Below are 18384 nucleotides of genomic sequence, written 5' to 3'. Positions count from 1 at the left end.
AGCTCAGTCTGTACCCATCTAACTAATCTTAAAAGCAGTACTTGAAAGGATCAGTTTCCTAGAAATTTAACCATAGCCCAGAACAGAGCTACAGAATATATAATGGAATACAAAAATATATAGCACTCAGAAAACTATATCCAAAATATATAAAGCATTCCTACAACTCAACATATCAATAGCAAATAATTCAATTAAAAGTCAGCAAAAGACTTGAATAGATATTTCTCCAAAGACATATAGTCAGTAAACACATGAAGATGCTCAACATTACTAATCATTAGGGAAATACAAATAAGAACACAGTGAGATACCACTTCACACACATTAGGATGGCTATTAAACAACAACAACAATAACAACAACAACAACAAAACTATATGGTCAACTAATCTCTGACAAAGCAGGAAAGAATATCCAATGGAAAAAATACAGTCTCTTCAACAAATGGTGTTGGGAAAACTGGACACAACATGCAGAAGAATGAAACTGACCACTTTCTTACACCATACACAAAAATAAATTCAAAATGGATGAAAGACCTAAATGTGAAACAGGAAACCATCAAAATTCTAGAGGAGAACACAGGCAGAAACCTCTTTTACCTCGGTTGTAGCAACTTCTTACTAGACACATCTCTGGAGGCAAGGGAAACAAAAGCAAAACTGAACTATTGGGACTTCATCAAGATAAAAATCTTCTGCATAGGGAACGAAACAATCAATAAAACTAAAAGGCAACCAGTGGAATGGGAGAAGATGTTTGCAAATGACATATCTAATAAAGGGTTAGTATCCAAAATCTATGAAGAACTTATCAAACTCAACACCCAAAAAACAAATAATACAGTTAAGAAATGGGCAGAAGACATGAAGAGACACTTTTCCAAAAAAGACATCCACATGGCTAACAGACACATGGAAAGATGCTCAACATCACCCATCATCAGGGAAATACAAATGAAAACCACAATGAGTTACCACCTCACACCTATCAGAATGGCTAAAATTAACAACACAAGAAACAACGGGTGTTGTTGGCGAGGATGTGGAGAAAGGGGAACCCTCTTACACTATTGGTGGGAATGTAAACTGTCAGAGCCACTCTGGAGAACAGTATGGAGGTTCCTCAGAAAGTTAAAAAGTAGAACTACCCTACGATCCGGTAATTGCACTACTAGGTATTTACCCAAAGGATACAAAAATGCAGATTCAAAGGAGTACATGTACCCCAATGTTTATAGCAGCATCATCAACAATAGCCAAATTATGGAAAAAGCCTCAATGTCCATTGACTGATAAGTGGATAAAGAAGATGTGGTATATATATATATATATATATATATATACAATGGAATATTACTCAGCTATCAAAAAAAATGAAAACTTGCCATTTGCAACGACATGTATGGAACCAGAGTACATTATGCTAAGTAAAATAAATCAGTCAGAGAAGGACAAATCCCATATGATCTCACTCATATGTGGAATTTAAGGCAGAAAACAGATGAACATATGGGAAAGGGGAAAAGAAAAAAAGGAAAGAGGGAAACAAACCATAAAAGACTCTTTTTTTTAAGATTTTATTTATTTGACAGAGACACAGCAAGAGAGGGAACACAAGCAGGGGGAGTGGGAGAGGGAGAAGCAGGCTTCCTGCAGAGCAGGGAGCCCAATGCAGGGCTCCATTCCAGGACCCCGGGGTCATGACCAGAGCTGAAGGCAGATGCTCAACAACTGAGCCATCCAGGCACCCCTAAACCATAAAAGACTCTTAATGGTAGAGAACAAACTAAGGGTTGATGGAGGGAGGTGTGTGGGGGATGGGCTAGATGGATGATGGGTATTAAAGAGGGCACTTGCTGTGAGGAGCACTGGGTGTTATATGTAAGTGATGAATCACTGAATTCTACTCCAGAAACCAATATTGCACTGTATGTTAACTAAAATTTAAATTAAAAAAAATAATAACCCAGAAAATAACACGTTTTGGTTAAGATATAGAGAAACTGGAACCACTGTGCACTGATGGTGGAAATATAACAGTCACCACGGAAAAGTCTGGCAGTTCCCCAAAAAGTTAAACACAAAATTACCATATGATTCAGCAATTTCACTCCTAGATATATAACCAAAAGAAGTGAAAGCAGGGACTCAAATAGACACTTGGACATGAATGTTCATAGCTGTATTATATTCACATATGCCAAATGGTGGAAAAACCTAGATGTCCATTAATAAATAAATGGACAAATAAAATGTGACTTTTTAAAAAGATTTATTTATTTGAGAGAGAGAGCATGAATGAGTGGGGGAAGGGGCAGGAGACAGATAGAATCTCAGGCAGACTCCCCGCTGAGTATGGAGCCCCATGTGGGGCTTAATCCCAGGACCTGAGATCATGACCTGAGTCAAAATCAAGAGCTGGCCACTTAACTGACTGAGCCACCCCAGCACCCCAAAATGTGGTATTTTGACACAATGGAATACTATTCAGTCTTAGAAAGAAATGAAATTCTGATACATGCTACAACATGGATGAACCTTGAAAACATTATGCTAAGTGAAAGAAACCAGTCACAAAAAGACAACATATTGTATGATTCCATTTACATGAAATGTCCAAATTTATAGATATAGGAAGTACATTAGTGGTTGCCTGGGGCTGGGGGAAGGAGGAAATAGGGAGTGACTGTTTAATGGCTACATTTGTTTATTTGTGGGGTGATGAAAGTGTTTGGAATTAGATAGCAGTGATGTTTGCACAACACTGTGAATGTACGAAAAGCCACTAATTGTACCTTTTAACATGGCTACAATGGTGAGTTTTATGTTGTATGAAGTTTACCTCAATAAAGATATTAACAAATTGGAGCTAACATTGTATAAAATAAATTATACACCAGGCCTTATTCCATGTGTGCAAGACTGGTTCAACATTTGAAAACTGATTAATATGACGATTATATTATTAATATGGTAATCCACCATATCAACAAATATGAAAAAACTCAGCAATTAGGAATAGAGAGGATGTTCCTCAACTTGATAAAGAACATCTACAAAATACCTACTGCTAACATCATACTGTGTGACATTAGCAGAGCAATACACGCACAGATCAATACAACAGAATAGAAAATCCCATGTGGATCCACAAAAATATGCCTAATTATTTTATTTTTTATGACATCTTTATTGAGATATAATTCACACACCACAAAATTCACCCTTTTAGCTATACAATCCAGTAGTACTGAATATATTCACAGAGTTGTGCACTCATCAGCAGTACCTAATTTTAGAACATTTTGATTACTCCAAAAAGAAATCTTATGCCCTAATATGGTCACGTCTCACTCTTTTCCCACATTTTCCACTGCAAGTACTAACCTACTTTCTGTTTTTATAGATTTTCCTATTCTGGACATTTCACATAAATTGAATACGATATGTGGCCTTTTGTATCTAGCTTCTTAGCATGTTTCCAAGATTAATGCAAGTTTATCTATAAATGTATAAATATTTTATTAATTGTTATGGTACAACTGATTTTTGATAAAGAAGCAAAAGCAGTTTAATGGGGCAAGTATATAGTCTTTCAACAAATGATGCTGGAGCAACTGAACATCCATAGATTTAAAAAAATATCAGTCTTGAACTGAACTTCACCCTTATACAAACTTAAGTCAATATGGACTATGAAAGTAAGTGTAACATGTAAAATAATCACTATGTTGTACTCCTGAAACTAATATAACATTGTATGGCAACTAAACTTCAATTAAAAAAAATTATAGGAGACAAAAATTACAAGAGATTAGCAAAAAAACATAAAAGCAAGCAAATCTTCAAAATTTAGGAATAGGCAATAGTTCTTAGAGTTGGCCCCAAAAGCATAATCCATTAAAAAAAAAGTGGTAAATTGGACTTCATCCTTATTAAATCTTTTGCTCTTCACAAGACCTAAGAGGATGAAAAGATAAGCTACAGAATGGGAGAAAATATTTGGAAACTAATCCAACAAAAGTCTAGTATGTTGAATATATAAAGAGCTCTCAAAATGCAATGGTTAAAAAAAAATCCAATTAGAAAATTTAAAAAAAAGACATGAAGAGAGACATTTCACTGAAGAGGATATACAGATGGCAAATAAGCACATCAAAAGATGTTTCACCTCATTAGTCATTGGAAAAATACAACCTCAAACCACAATGAGATATCACTACACTCCTACTCAAATGGCTAAAATAAAAATCAGTGATAACACCAAATACTAGAAAGGATGTGGAAAAACTAGATCACTTATACATTGCTGGTGGGAATGCAAAATGATACAGCTAGCCTGGATAACAATTTTACAGTTTCTTATAAAACTAAACCAGGCAACCAGCACTTGCACTTGAGCAATAATCCCAGAGGCATAAAAACTTATGTCCATGTAAACCTGTAAACAAATGTTCAAAACAGTTTAATTCATTATAGCCCAAAACTGGAAACAGACCAGATGTTCTTCAACGTGTGAATGGTTAAACTGCAGCAATAAAAGGAACAAATAATCTATCTATACACACATCAAATTGAAACTTCTGAATGGACAAAGCCAATTTCAGAAGGACATATATATTCAGAAGGACATATATATTCAGAAGGACATACATGATATGATTCCTTTTATATAACATTCTAGAAATGAGAGAATTATAGAGATGGAGAATAGATTAGTTATTTGCCATGAGTTAAACATAAAGGTTTCATGGGTGTGGATAATAAAAGGACAACCAACAGGATCATTATGGTAATGGAATTTTTCTGTATCTTTAGTGCATAAATTCAACATCCTGTTTTTTAATATTGTATTAGAGTTTTGTAAGATGTTCCTATTGGGGGACACTGGGTGAAGGGTACACATGATCTCTATTATTTCTTATGTGTGCACACAATCTACTTTCAAAATAAAAAGTTTATTTCAATTTAAGACTTTCTCAGAGATACGAAAGCTAAAAGAATTCATTACCAGCATATCCAAAGTATAAAAAATGTTACAGTGCATCCTTCAGGAAAAAGTCAAATAACAGCACACAGAACTATGGATCTCTACAAAGAAATACAGAGCATCAGAAATAGTAATTACAAAAGACTGTTTTCTTATTGTGTGTACTATAAACCCTAAATTAACCACTAAAGTAATAAAAAAAGAATTATAGCTAATAACCCATGCAATAGAATCATAACAATACTCATTTGATCCAAAAGAACGAAGAAGAGGGAAAGGGGGACAAAGAACAGATGGGAGAAACAGAATAAAAAATGACAAGATGACAGACTTAAACCTAACCATATCCACAATCACATTAAATGTAATATTCTAAAATCCCCAATTAAAAGGCGGAGACTTTCAGACTGGATTAAAAAAAAAAAAAGCAAGACTCAACTATAGGCTACCTACAACAAACATACTTTAAAATAAAGACATAGAGGCTAAAAGTAAAAGGATAAAAAAAGATATACTAACACTAAATAAAATAAATCTGGAGTATTTATATTAATCATATAAAGTAGATTTTAGAGCAAAGAATATAACTGGGAACAAAGAAGTTGATTTCACAGTGATAAAGAGGTCAATTCATAAAATGGACAATTCTAAATATTTATGCACCTAATAACAGAGCTTCACAATACATAAATGAAAAACTGACAGAACTGTAAGGAGAAACAGACAAATGCACAATTATACAGAGAGATTTCATTACTCTTACCTCAATAACGGATAGAGTTAAGTAGATAGAAAATCAGTAAGTAAACAGAAGACTGCAAATACTATCATCCAAGTTGAACTAATTGATATGTAAAGAACACTCCACTAAGCATTTGAAGAGTACAAATTCTTTTTCACCAGCATGTGAAATTTACCAAGATAGACCATATTCTGGGCCAAAAAAAGGCTCAATAAATTTAAAAGGATTTTAAGTCACACAAAGTATTGTCTTATCACAATGGGATTAAAATAGAAATCAAGAACAGAAATACATCTGGAAAAAAATCAAGTATTTGGAAATTAGGTAACATACTTCTAGCTAATCCATGGGTCAAGGAAAAAACCAAAAGGGAAAGTAGAAAAAGACTTTGATCTAAATGACAATGAATATACAATATATCAGAACTAAAAATTCAGGGGAAATTTATAGCACTTAAATGCCTATATTACAAAAGAAAAAAAAGGGGGGTGCCTGGGTAACTCAGCTGGTTAAGTGGCTGACACTTCATTTTGGCTCCAGTCATGATCTTGGGTCCTAGGACTGAGCCCTGCATCAGGCTCCTTGCTCAGTGGGGAGTCTGCTTGAGGATACTCTCTCCTTCTCCCTCTGCCCCTACCCCCACTCGTGCTCTCTCTCTCTCTCACTAAAATAAATCTTAAAAAAAGAAAAACAAAGTTCTCAAATCAATAACCTCAGCTTTCTAAATTAAGTAGTAAAATAAGAACAAATTAAATCCACATAAAAGGAAATGTTTGCAGAAATTAACAATTTGATCCTAAAATTTATAAAGAAATGTAAAGCACCTAAAATAGTCAAAAGAGTTTTGAAAAAGAACAATGCTAGGGCATCTAGGTGGCTCAGTCAGTTAAGCCTCTGACTCTTGGTTCCTGCTCAGGTTATGATCTCGGGATCCTGGGATCGAGTCCTACATTGGGCTCCATGCTCAGTGGTGAGTCTGCTTCTCTGCCTCTCTCCGCCTCTCCCTCTGCCCCTCCCCCCACTCACACACACTCTAAAATAAATAAATAAATCTTTAAAAAAAAAGAAAAGAAAAAGAACAATGCTGAAGGACTTACACTACTTTGCTCAGGACAGTATAAAGCTATAATAAGCAAGACAGTATGTTATTGTGCAAAGATAGAGAAAACAATATTGACATTTGATTTTTATTATATTGTCAATTATGCCTTTATATTGTCAATTGATTTCCAACACAGGTATGAAAGCAATAGGTAAAGAACTGTTCAATAAATGGTGCAGAAACGAATGGATATCTATATGCAAATAAAACAAACCTTGGCTCTTATCATATACTATATACAAAATTAAGTCAATATGAATCATAGACCTAAATGTAAGAGTTAAAACTATAAAACATCTAGACAAAAACATAAGAGAAAATCTCAGTGTCCTTGAGTTTGCCAAAGATTTCTTAAATATGACATAAACCCACAAATTATAAAAGGGAAAAAAGTCAACAAATTGGATTTCATCAACATTAAAAATGTTTACCCTTCAGAAGACACCACTGTGAAAATGTAAAAGCAAGCCACAGACCAGGAAAACATGTATTTGCAAAATATATATCTGACAAAGGACTTGTATCTAGAGTATATAAGGAACTCTTAAAACTCAGTAAGATGATAAAGAACTTAGTAAAAATAGGCAAAATACTTAAAGAGACACTTCACCAAAGAATATATTTGGATGGTATATAAGCACATGAAAAGATGATATTACTAGCCATCAGAGAAATGCAAATTAAAGCCACTATGAGATAATACTATACAACCACTAAAATGCCTACAATTAAAAAGCTCACTATACCAAGTCTTGGCATGGATGTAGAACAACTGGAACTCTCAAACATTGTTAGTGATAATGTAAAATTTAGAAGTTTGGCAGTTTTTAAAAAGGTAAATATAAACCTTCCATATGTCCCAGATATTCCACTGTCCATTCATCTAAGAGAAATAAATGCATATATACACAGAAACTCTTGTCCACAAATGTTCATAGCAGCTTTATGTATAATAGCTAAAAGTGAAAATAAGTCAAATAGCTACCAATAGTTGAAAGGGAAAACAGATTGTCATATATCTGTACAATGTAATACTACTCAACAGTAGAAGAGGAATGAAGTATACATACACACAACATAGATGAATATAAAAATAGTTACGCTGAGTGGAAGAAGCCAGATAAAGAGCTCATACTGAATGAATCCATTTATAGAAAATTCTACAATCTGTAAACTATAGTGACAAGAAGTAGATTAGCAGTCGCCTGGAAGGAAAGGAAGTGATGGGGAAGGGAATGGAGGGAATACAAAAAGGCACCAGAAAATTTTGGGGGGCTGATGGATATTCATTATATCTTGAGTGTGGTGATATGTGTATACATCAAATTGTACACTTTAAATGTGCTTTATTGTATGTCAATTATACCTCAATGAAAGTGTTAAAAACAATAAGGAAAAATATGGCATAGTTAACACAATCACTTTGTTATTCATAATTATTTTATTGCTTTTAAAGATTTCTAAGTGTTTAACATCAAGCCCCAAGAAAAGCCAGGTCTTTCTAGGCAAAGGACCAGGAAAATGGCAGACTAGCAAGACAGAAAACTTGTAGACAACCAGCTCCCTACTCTACTCAAACACCACAGATAAAACTGTGGCCCTACCTACATCACCTTCAGTAAAGGCCAAGTGGGAAACCTGGATATCAACTCCAGCCTAGCTGTAAGGAGGTGCCCTTCTTACCTCCCCATTGGGAAGATGTCAGAGAAGACTGAGTAGAGAGCTGGGACCTTCATCCTTGCCTGGCCATAACAAGGTTTCCCCACTCCTTGGTGTCAGTAGAAACCATATGGTAAGTCTGGGCTTCCACTTCCACCTAATGGTAAGAAGGCACTCCTCCCTGCAAGGGTGGTATCAGTGGAGGCCTCATGGGGAGCCTGAACTTCCACCTCTGCCTAGCAGTAACAAGGCATCCTCTTCCTGACTAGAAAGGTTGTCAAGGAAGGTTAAAGAGGGAACCTAGATATCCACGCCCACCTGGCATGAACCAGGCAGTGCCCACCTTCCCTCACAGGTGTAATGTCAGAGGAGGCCTGCTAAAACTGATATAAATAAGATCCAGAACTTATAGCAAAATACTCAAAATGTCCAGGATTCAATTAAGAATCACTTATTAGAGTACCGGATATAGTATGGAAGTGCTGAATCACTAAACTGTACACCTGAAACTAATATTACACTGTATTTTAACTAACCAGAGTTTAAATAAAAACTTAAAAAAAAAACACTCATCATACTAAGATCCAGGAAGACCTCAACCTAAAGAGAAAACAAAATCAACAGAAACCAATACTGAGATCACAAGAGATTAGAATTATCTGAATAGGATTTTAAATCAGCGATCATAATAAGCTTCTTCAAGGAGCAATTAGGAATACAATAGAAAAAATGGAAAAAAACAGGAAGTCTCAGTAAAGGAAGAGAAGTTATAAAGAAGAACCAAATGGAAATTTTAGAACTGAAAAATACAATAGCCAAATTAAAAACTCAATGGATGGGCTCAACAGCAGAAGGAACTGAACGGTGGGAAGAATCAGAAACCTTGAAAACAGAACAATAAAATAGGTGTAAGATTAAGCAAACTATAGTACATCCATACCAGAGAATATTACTCAACAATAAAAAGGAAAACCTATTGATACAGGCAACAAATTGGATGTCTCTCAAAAGTATCATGCTCAGTGAACAAAAGTCAATCTCAAAAGGTTACATATTGTATTTTCTTTAAATAATACTAAAGAAATGACAAAGTTTTACAGATGGAAATATAGTGGTTGCCAGAAGTTAGGGATAAGTGAAGGATGGGAGGGGGCGGGGCTTATTCCAAAGGGGTAGGAGGCAAGCGGAAGACCTTTGTGGTGATGGAATAGTGTTGTCTCTTGGTTGGTTATACATATCTTCACATGTGATAAAATGACATACAGAGTATCAATGTCATTTTTCTGGTTTGATATAGCACTCTAGTTATGTAATCTGTAACCACTGGAGGAAATTGGATAAAGGGTACGGGACTTCTCTGTACTATTTTTGCAACTTCCTGTGGATTTTTTTTTATTTATTTATTTATTTATTTATTTATTTATTTATTTATTAAAGGTTTTATCTATTTATTTGAGAGAGAGAGAATGAGAGACAGAGAGCACAAGAGGGAAGAGGGTCAGATGGAGAAGTAGACCCCCTGCTCAGCCCGATGTGGGTCTCGATCCTGGGACTCCAGGAACACGACCTGAGCCGAAGGCACAGTTGCTTAACCAACTGAGCCACCCAGGCGCCCTTCCTGTGAATTTTAAACATAAAAGCTTATTTTAAAATATTCTAATAATTTATATTCAAATATATACTAAATTTTATATTAACTAAAATGTTATGTATGATTTATATTAAATTATATAATATTTTAATATAAAATGTTAAAAAAGAAAAATAAAATCAAGACATTGGAAATAACTAGAAGCACAATTTAATAAATATGAATGATGGTTATGAGTGATAGGTAAGACTCTGCAGGCTGGAGAGACATCCTAGAGTTGGAAAACAAAAGCATTATACTTTGTATCCAAAGTACATAGTACCGAATCACTGACTACCAAAGAGAAATGAAATTGAGGGTTACTCTAATTCAAGTATAGGTTACACACCACTAGAGAATAGTTATTTTCAAACTTGGGAACATTATCTTTTGGATAACAAGATAGAGAACAATGATGGTATATAGTAGGCTATCAATATATATTTGTTGAATGCATGAATGGGTAAGCCAGTTTCCTTTTTTTTTTTCAGTTTCCTTCTTATCTATGTCATTATTGTTACATTCTCTCAGCCTTTAAAAACTTTTTTGGGGGGAGAGGGATAGTTAGGGGAGACCAGAATTTTGGCTCTTTGGTGATAAATGATTCTTTTTTTTTTTTTTTCCTTAGGGTGGAGTGTTAATAGAATTTTGTTTCCCCCAGAAGTAAAATAGTTTAAAAACCATTGTTCCAAAGCACCAATTTCTAATTGTTAGGCAGTGCTAGGCCTATGACCATTTGATTGGGAGATCTTATCTAAATCATTTTAAGTTAAAGTGACTTTGAATTAATTTTGGTTGGAGAATTTCACAGTAACCATTAATAAGATTGTTAATACTCTGGGATACCACCCTAGATGACAAGATGTCAGAGTGATCAAGATGCCATAGAGAGAATGTTGCTCCTTAGATAAATACAATGATCTCAGCTCCAGCCATTTATAATAAAGTCACTTTATAAAAATATGGGAGATGAGATTATCTAATAAAGGTTTATCTGGGTAGCATTAATAAAGAAAGATGCAAGGGTAAAAGTAGGAAGGATTTTCCAAGAATACAAAAAAAAAAAAGGAAAACTAACAGTTTTCTTTGGTGTCTTTCTCTTATTAGGTAATACATTAATAGGGAATTTCCACTAAGACAGAGGGTCTCAAGAGCAAGGAATGAATGGGGGTGGTAGTGGTGTAAGAAAACAAAAATAAGGCAAGATAAGAAGAGATTTTGTAGGTAAGGTTCGGTACTAGACCAAGGTAGTGGCAAAAAGGAAGGACAAAGAGGAGTACAAATTTTCTTTTGGTCTAATCTCATTATCCTCTTCTCAGCTCAAAAAATGTCCATTATGCCCACCTCTCCCTTTCTGGCTAGCTCATTGCTTGTCCCTATTGTATCTATTGATACCTAATCAAGATTTATTATAGCTGAGCCTCCCCATAGACTCTGGCAGGTCAATGTTAGTCTGGTTTTCAAAAGGAAAGTTCAATGCAGTTGACAGATGAAATGCAATTAAAGTCTAGAGCCTCAAATCTCATTGGTTTAAATCTTATGCCTGATAATCACCCATCATCATATCCTTTTTAGTCAGAGGGCACTAAAGCTAACTGATGCATCAGACAGAGAACTCCAAACCATGCTGCTCTGGGGAAATGTGCATAATGTACCTCAAATATCAAGGACTGGCTTCAGTGCTCACAAGCACTATAACCAGTGAAGCCTCTCTAGTGCTAGGTCCAAATATAACACATCAAGCCACTAATTGTTTTCATTTAGTGAAGCTCTTTAAACGTTTAATAATTTACTTTCATTATACTGCCAAAGTCGAGGTCACATAAGGGAGCAGCTGCAGCATTCTGTAGGGATAATTCATAGTTTTCCATTCAATCTAGATACTTCAGTTGCATTGTCATATTTTCAAACTGATAAATCTGATTATCTTTAGAGAGCATACCACTTGCTCCCTTCAGAAAACATTTTTCATTCACCAATAAACATCTCATCAGAGACGTTTGATTGCCCACCAAATGTATGTTCCTGTAATAGATACTTAAGACACAAGAACAAAAAAATGGAAAGCAAATTTCTCTTCTGAACGGTCAGTCAGAAATGGATATAATGACATGGTTGCTTGCAAAGCAGGACAATCACTAAAGCTCAAAGGCTTCTAGGAAATCTCCTTCACTCTCAGGAAGGCTGGTATGCCCTGCCTATTTCCAGAAAATACTTTCATGGCTTAAATGCATTTATGTAAGGGCATCAGGAATTGTATTCTACCAATCATCTTTGTAAAGCTCATCCATGGTCATGGATTCCAAAGACCATCAATCCAGAAACTCTCTACCAAAGCCCAATTTCAAGCCATAAGATGCTAGTAGTGGAGCTATATTTTCCATAGGCCACAGCAAATCCAAAATCATTCCCATTTTTCTGGGCACAAGGTGATATGCAGGTATTTCCAGCTAACAATAAAAGTAGCTTCTTTGTCCCATAGTACCTATGCAAACAAATAAACACTTTCCCTTCCTAACACCATGAAGAATACAATCTTACCTATCAACATCTGAAAGGCCAAGAGTTTTAGTTATTAACTTTGCTGAGTTCTAAGGATAACAACTTTTATTAATTTCATCCTTCAGAATATAAAGGGAAATCACCTTTCCTCTTCGTCCTTTATTATTTCCATCCAGGTCAGTTTGCCTAATGAATGTACTGATTAGTTATGACTGTCCATCATCTTTAAAATGAATTTGAGGGGTGCCTAGGTGGCTCAGGGGTTTAAGGGTCTGCGTTCAGCTCAGGTCGTGATCCCGGGGTCCTGGAATCAAGCCCCATGTCGGGCTCTCTGCTCCGTGGGAAGCCTGCTTCTCTCTTTCCCTTTGCCTGCTGCTCTGCCTGATTGTGCTCTCTCTCTCTCTGTGTGTGTCAAATAATAAAATTTTAAAAAAATAAAATTAATTTGAAAAGTAGATTTGGAAAACACATTATTTGTGTTTGGAGGTGGACTGGGCACTCATAAAGCCCAGGCTGTCCACAGTCCACACATCTGAGTTATGCACACACTGTACCAAGTGTCACAAAATGCTTTATTCAGCCAGCTGGAGACACAGATTTCACACTGAGGAGTGCAGTGCTTCCTATAGGAACAATGCCCCTGTGGGTAGTCAATAAGTCTTTATTAAAACCTTCCTCACAGAAAAAGGGAGAGACAAGTGAACCAGGGGAGGGCTAGTTGGAAGCTTCTGTAGCTGTTTCAGGAGGGAAGACTTATTGGAAACAAAAGGGAATGTCTGTAACCTTTCTAGCAGAGGGCATTGGGGACTGAGAGAAGTGGCCACATATCATTCATAAAGGGGATTGGGTAGTCATTTCAAGCCTTTGGCAACTAGATTGCTATGCACCAAAAGTACACAACCTCCTGTGTATAAAGCATTGCTACATTTCCCTATTGTCACCAATAGCATCTGCTTTTGAAAAGTAATGCTCAGAGGTTATACAGTAAATATATATACCTTTCTAGGTAACTTATCCAGTACCTTCAGCTATCCAGAATTAGCCAATAACCTAGAAGACAGACAATAATATACATTCTAATGATCAAGCATTAAGATGTATATTTGCTCATAAAAATATAGCAAAACATAACATTAGGGTTAGGTTATCATAATAGGATTCCTTATGTCTTCAATGGATAGTCACTGGTAAAATTGTGTCTAAAAATAACAAGCATATTTATCTGGTTCCAGGGGCACAACTGATTAGGAATGGGGAGCTTCCAAATACATCAAGTAGTAACAGCTGACAGCAGTGGAAGAGATTAAAGAACTATAAAAAGCAGATATGAAATTTAAAAAGCATAGCAGTCTGGAGACATTTAGTGTAGGGGCAAACAGTTCTATTCATATCAAGTATCCCCAGTGGAACAGTTATAGTAGAGCAAAGCAAAAACTTGAGTCATAATGTTGGCAAAACTCTAACCTTGTCCTGATTTGGTCATCTAGTATTACACGAATAGCTCCAAGCAGAAGGCCTTCTTGAAGTGGTGTCAGACAGTGGGGGGAGAGGGGGAAACAAGGCACTTACTAGTCATATGGCTTCAGATGCATCAGTTAATCATTAAGTCTCAGATTTTTTTTATCTGTAAAATGTGGATACTTACTACTTCCCTTACAGGACTGTCATAATGACCAAATAAGATACTGTACGTAAAAGCACTTAGTAAAACATAAACTGTTAAAAAATGGTAGCTTTCCATTTATTTCGTTCTGCTTACTCCAAAATGGGACTATAAGAATCCATAGTGGTTATCTTACTTTTTTCAAAACACTCTGTGCTTTCTTATTTAACATAATGCTCCTTCTCTTATATTTGCCAGGCATTATGATGCCATCACTCTAGGTAGAACTGAACCCTATAGGCATCCTTGATTCCTTCCTTTCCATTCATATCTAAGCAATAACCCTGGCGATCTTTTTAACCCTTCCTATAACTTTCCATTCCTTCTGATACATCCTTGTCCAGACCCTTAGAGCTCATCTCTAACTGGTTTTCTTATATCTAGTTTCCCCCAACTCATTTGAACTCTCCTATATCTGCTGTAAAGACAGCTTTGTGTATGTCATCCCCTGGACCAAAAGCTTTCACTGTCTTCCCAGTGCCTTCAGGATAAAATCCAAACTCACCAAACTGGCATTCATAAAAACCCATGGGAGGAATTTATCACCTGGTCTCAAGAAAATCTGTGCTTGCTTCTTCTGAGAAATTGGTTCATTTTTACCTCATGGACCCCTGCAAATCTTATAGCTAATATTTCCCTCTGATCTGTCTGCTAAGACACTCAGAGTCAAACTTAGGGTACAGCTATAAAATCCCTAATTCTGTGTACTCAGTCTAAATCTTACCATGGCCTCATTTCAGTTTCTTACATTTATTTTCCCTTCACACTCATTTCTCTGTCAATTTGTTCATCCTGTTATTATTGTATTAGTTTCTCAATAAACCAACTCAAATCTGTTAGAATGAGGTAGAGTATAAAATGATATGTGAGACTAAAAAAAAAATACATGACCATATGAACAGAGGTGGAAAAAAAAAGACTGGGTAGCAAGAGAGGGAGCAAGAATGAAGATGAAAACAATCTTCACCGATATAAAAATAAATATTAGTTCAACTGTAAGGAAAGTAGAGAGAACTCTTTGAGGAACATTTACTATGAGCATTTGTAATAATCTAACAGGGAAATAAATAACAAATCTGTTCTTGACAACATCTCTGAAAACAGGAAGTTCTACTGCTAACCCTTGTGTCTTAAAATATATTACCAAACAAAAATTTAATGAAGTCAAAGCTAAGCAGAATATGATGATGACTTACATTTGTACTGCTTTGCTGCTTACAAAGCCCTTTCACATACAGTATCTCAATGGAACCATTCCGGACTATTCTGTTGTAGAAGCCATTCACATTGGCAAGAAGCTGTTGCAAGCAGCATTCTCCATATCTGGGTCTTTAAAGATGTGGTATTTGCTGTAATAGAAAGTCGTATGGTATGTTGTTTGTCCCCTCTCTCTAAATCCTCCTCTACTGGCATTTCATCTTGTTCTTTAAATCACCAAATTCTACCATGCCAATGTTAGTCTGATCTCTTTACACGTTCTTATATTGAGCCTCTTTTCAGACACTCGATCCAACCCTCCCTTCCTTCCCCTCACCTCCCAGCCCCCAAAGAACAGCTTTCCACTTCTTTGCACGCCCGGACCACTCCCTCTCAAACCTCTACCTTTCCAAGAAGGCATTTGTTTTTGAAGCATTTCAGCTATGAAGACCACCCACTATGGAGCTCACTTATTGTTCTCATTCTATATTGTACTGTACCAACTTGTATCTTTAGATTGTAAACTCCTCAGAGAAAGGATTTTCTTCTTTGTTTAGTGCAATCAACCTATTGTAAAGTACTGTGTATACTTACAGACTATCACTAATGCGGTTCTTCCTGGGTTTCACTGGAATTATCTTAGTCATGTGATTTTACTTGGACATCATTTTTCTTTCCCTGTATTATTTGGGGCCCTCTTCCAGATTTTTTTAAAAGTAAAAAATTAGCACTTTCTGCTTTTAAGAATGCCATCAGCTACACATTTGAACGTACATGCTTCATCCTGCTTTATTCTATTTCTTACAGATAACAATATCAAATTAAATACCTTCCAAGAGTCTGCTACAAAGGTAAAACACAAAGCCATTTTCCTTCTGGCTAATCTACAGTTAATCTTATTCACTCCTGCTGTACAGAAAAATGACACTGGTCCATTTGGAATTGGATATATTCCAGCTATCACTAGTTATAATGCTATATCAGGGTGGAACAATGCTGGCTAAAAATAATAGTCATTGATTTCCCTAAAACAAACAGAGGAGAAAGAAACTTTAAGAGACACAGAGTTATTGAATAATAAATTCCATTTTTCAATTAATGCAAATATTTAATGACGAAGTAAACTTTAAAAATAAAAACGCATTAGAGGATAAACAGATCAGATAGTATATAAATTGTATGGAACCAGGAGTCAGACATAATCCCAAATCCCTTCAGCAATTGGTTTCATAAATATTAACATGGAGAAAAAATTGTCTTTTTTTTTTTACAAACTTGTCTCAAATTTCTGCTCAAAAAAAATATTTGCTGAATATAAATGTTGTTCCTAGGTTTAAGTAACAGTAAAAAAAAAAAAAAAAAAGCCCAAATGTGGGCAATGGAAGAGGGAGAAGCAAGCATACTAGAATAATCCATAAACTGTGATTGTCAAACTCTTTCTAAAAACATAGAGGTAACACTAAATCTTCTTTCTCTAGGAAAATCTAGTCCATGTCATTGGAGCACTTCTATATAAGGTTCCTATTTCATCCAAGTCATGGGCTATAGTCTTACTCTCCATCCCACTGGAGTTTTGACTTATGCTCAATTATCTGGATGAATCACAATGCCCAATCCTTACTTACTCTTTGTTATACAGATGGAGATGGATGCCTTCTAAACACTGTATCTGACATTTGCAAGTAGTCTTAAAGAAAAGTTACAAAGAACAGCATATGGTAATAAAACTAGAGGGATACAAACATGAATTATTTTAGCATCTAAAGTACATTTAAGTATAAACCCTACTTCAGAGTGATACACAACAAAAATGCAAACAAATTGCTTGAGAAGGATGACTCCATAGCCAAGAGATGCTATTAAGTTCATATCTGTAGCCACATAAAGAGTCTGTTCCATAGAGAGACTGCACCCATATGGAGATCTTTGCACAAAGATCCATCAAATCCTGGCAGTGCAGACATATCAGGACAGGTGTGGTTTCTATCACCAATGCCCCTTAGTGAGCATTTCAGAGGTGTGTGGCTAATAGAAAATAAAATATGATGTGGCAGGTGAGGTCAAGATGATTAAAATTTGGATTATTAAAACGGCACCTTGACACTGTATCTACAATGGCTTTATTATGAAATTTCAGCTTTCTGTTCGTAATGCTTTGCAGTGCCCCCCCCCCCCCGGCAGAATTAAATGTGTAAGATTTTCTTCCTTATGGACATGTTTCTGTTAAGCAGCTCACATAGTATCTGCTGGGATGAAGTTAGAATATCTTTTCAGTTATAAGGAAAGGAGTATGGTACTACAATAAGTGTATACCAGATGATAACGTTTTACTTCCTAAAAGAGATATATTGGATTAACATGATTTAATCTTGATCATGGATCAAGATTATCAGGATCATACAGTCAATACTATTCAAAAAAGAGAGATTTCATGCTCAACCTTGGAATTAAGCTGGCTAAGTAAATGTTAACTGTGAATTATCACACTTGACCAGCCATGTTTGGTCAGCACCCTCTTTAATTACTAAGTTATTTGCAGCACACCTTTTAATTACTAAAGGGACTTAGCTTAACTAGTTTCTTCTGAGTTCAGTAGGATCTACCAGGACTTTCTCCTAGGCTACATTCAGAAAAATTAGAAAATCAAAAGGACCTGGAGACTAACCAACACTGGGAAAGAGAAAGGGGACTCATGTTAAATTCAAGTCAGAGTTCACCACTAATTGTCCTCCCCTTAACTAACCCTCACATTTCTCTGGTTCGAGTAGAATTTTTAAAAATAATTGGTGTATTGCTAGAAATCACATAGGACCAGAAAACAAGAGAGCTCACTTCATGCTGCTAATGACAAATTAGCATGTGATCACAACCTAGTAGTAACAAGGAAAGGTTAT

General features: G+C 35.7%; 1 protein-coding gene across 3 annotated transcripts in view; it reads right to left on the bottom strand.

The window, feature by feature from the left end:
* Window positions 1-18384, bottom strand: part of EDA (ectodysplasin A) — a 414295-nt gene that overhangs the window by 264857 nt on the left and 131054 nt on the right. Inside the window, exon 2 of one of the 3 annotated variants that reach the window (XM_025857183.2) lies at window positions 15505-15642. The exons of the other annotated variants lie outside the window; for them this stretch is intronic. Coding sequence (XP_025712968.1) covers window positions 15625-15642 — 18 coding nt within the window. The 3' untranslated portion in view covers window positions 15505-15624. Of the gene's footprint in view, window positions 1-15504; window positions 15643-18384 lie in introns of those variants that run through there. 3 annotated transcript variants of the gene reach the window in all.

Source organism: Callorhinus ursinus, unplaced genomic scaffold (genome assembly GCF_003265705.2).
Source record: "Callorhinus ursinus isolate GAN/ISIS: 27379988/994484 unplaced genomic scaffold, GSC_fseal_2.0 scaffold66, whole genome shotgun sequence".
NCBI lineage: Eukaryota > Metazoa > Chordata > Mammalia > Carnivora > Otariidae > Callorhinus > Callorhinus ursinus.
Note: the sequence above shows the minus strand (reverse complement) of the source record. Positions and strands in the feature narration are given on the sequence as shown.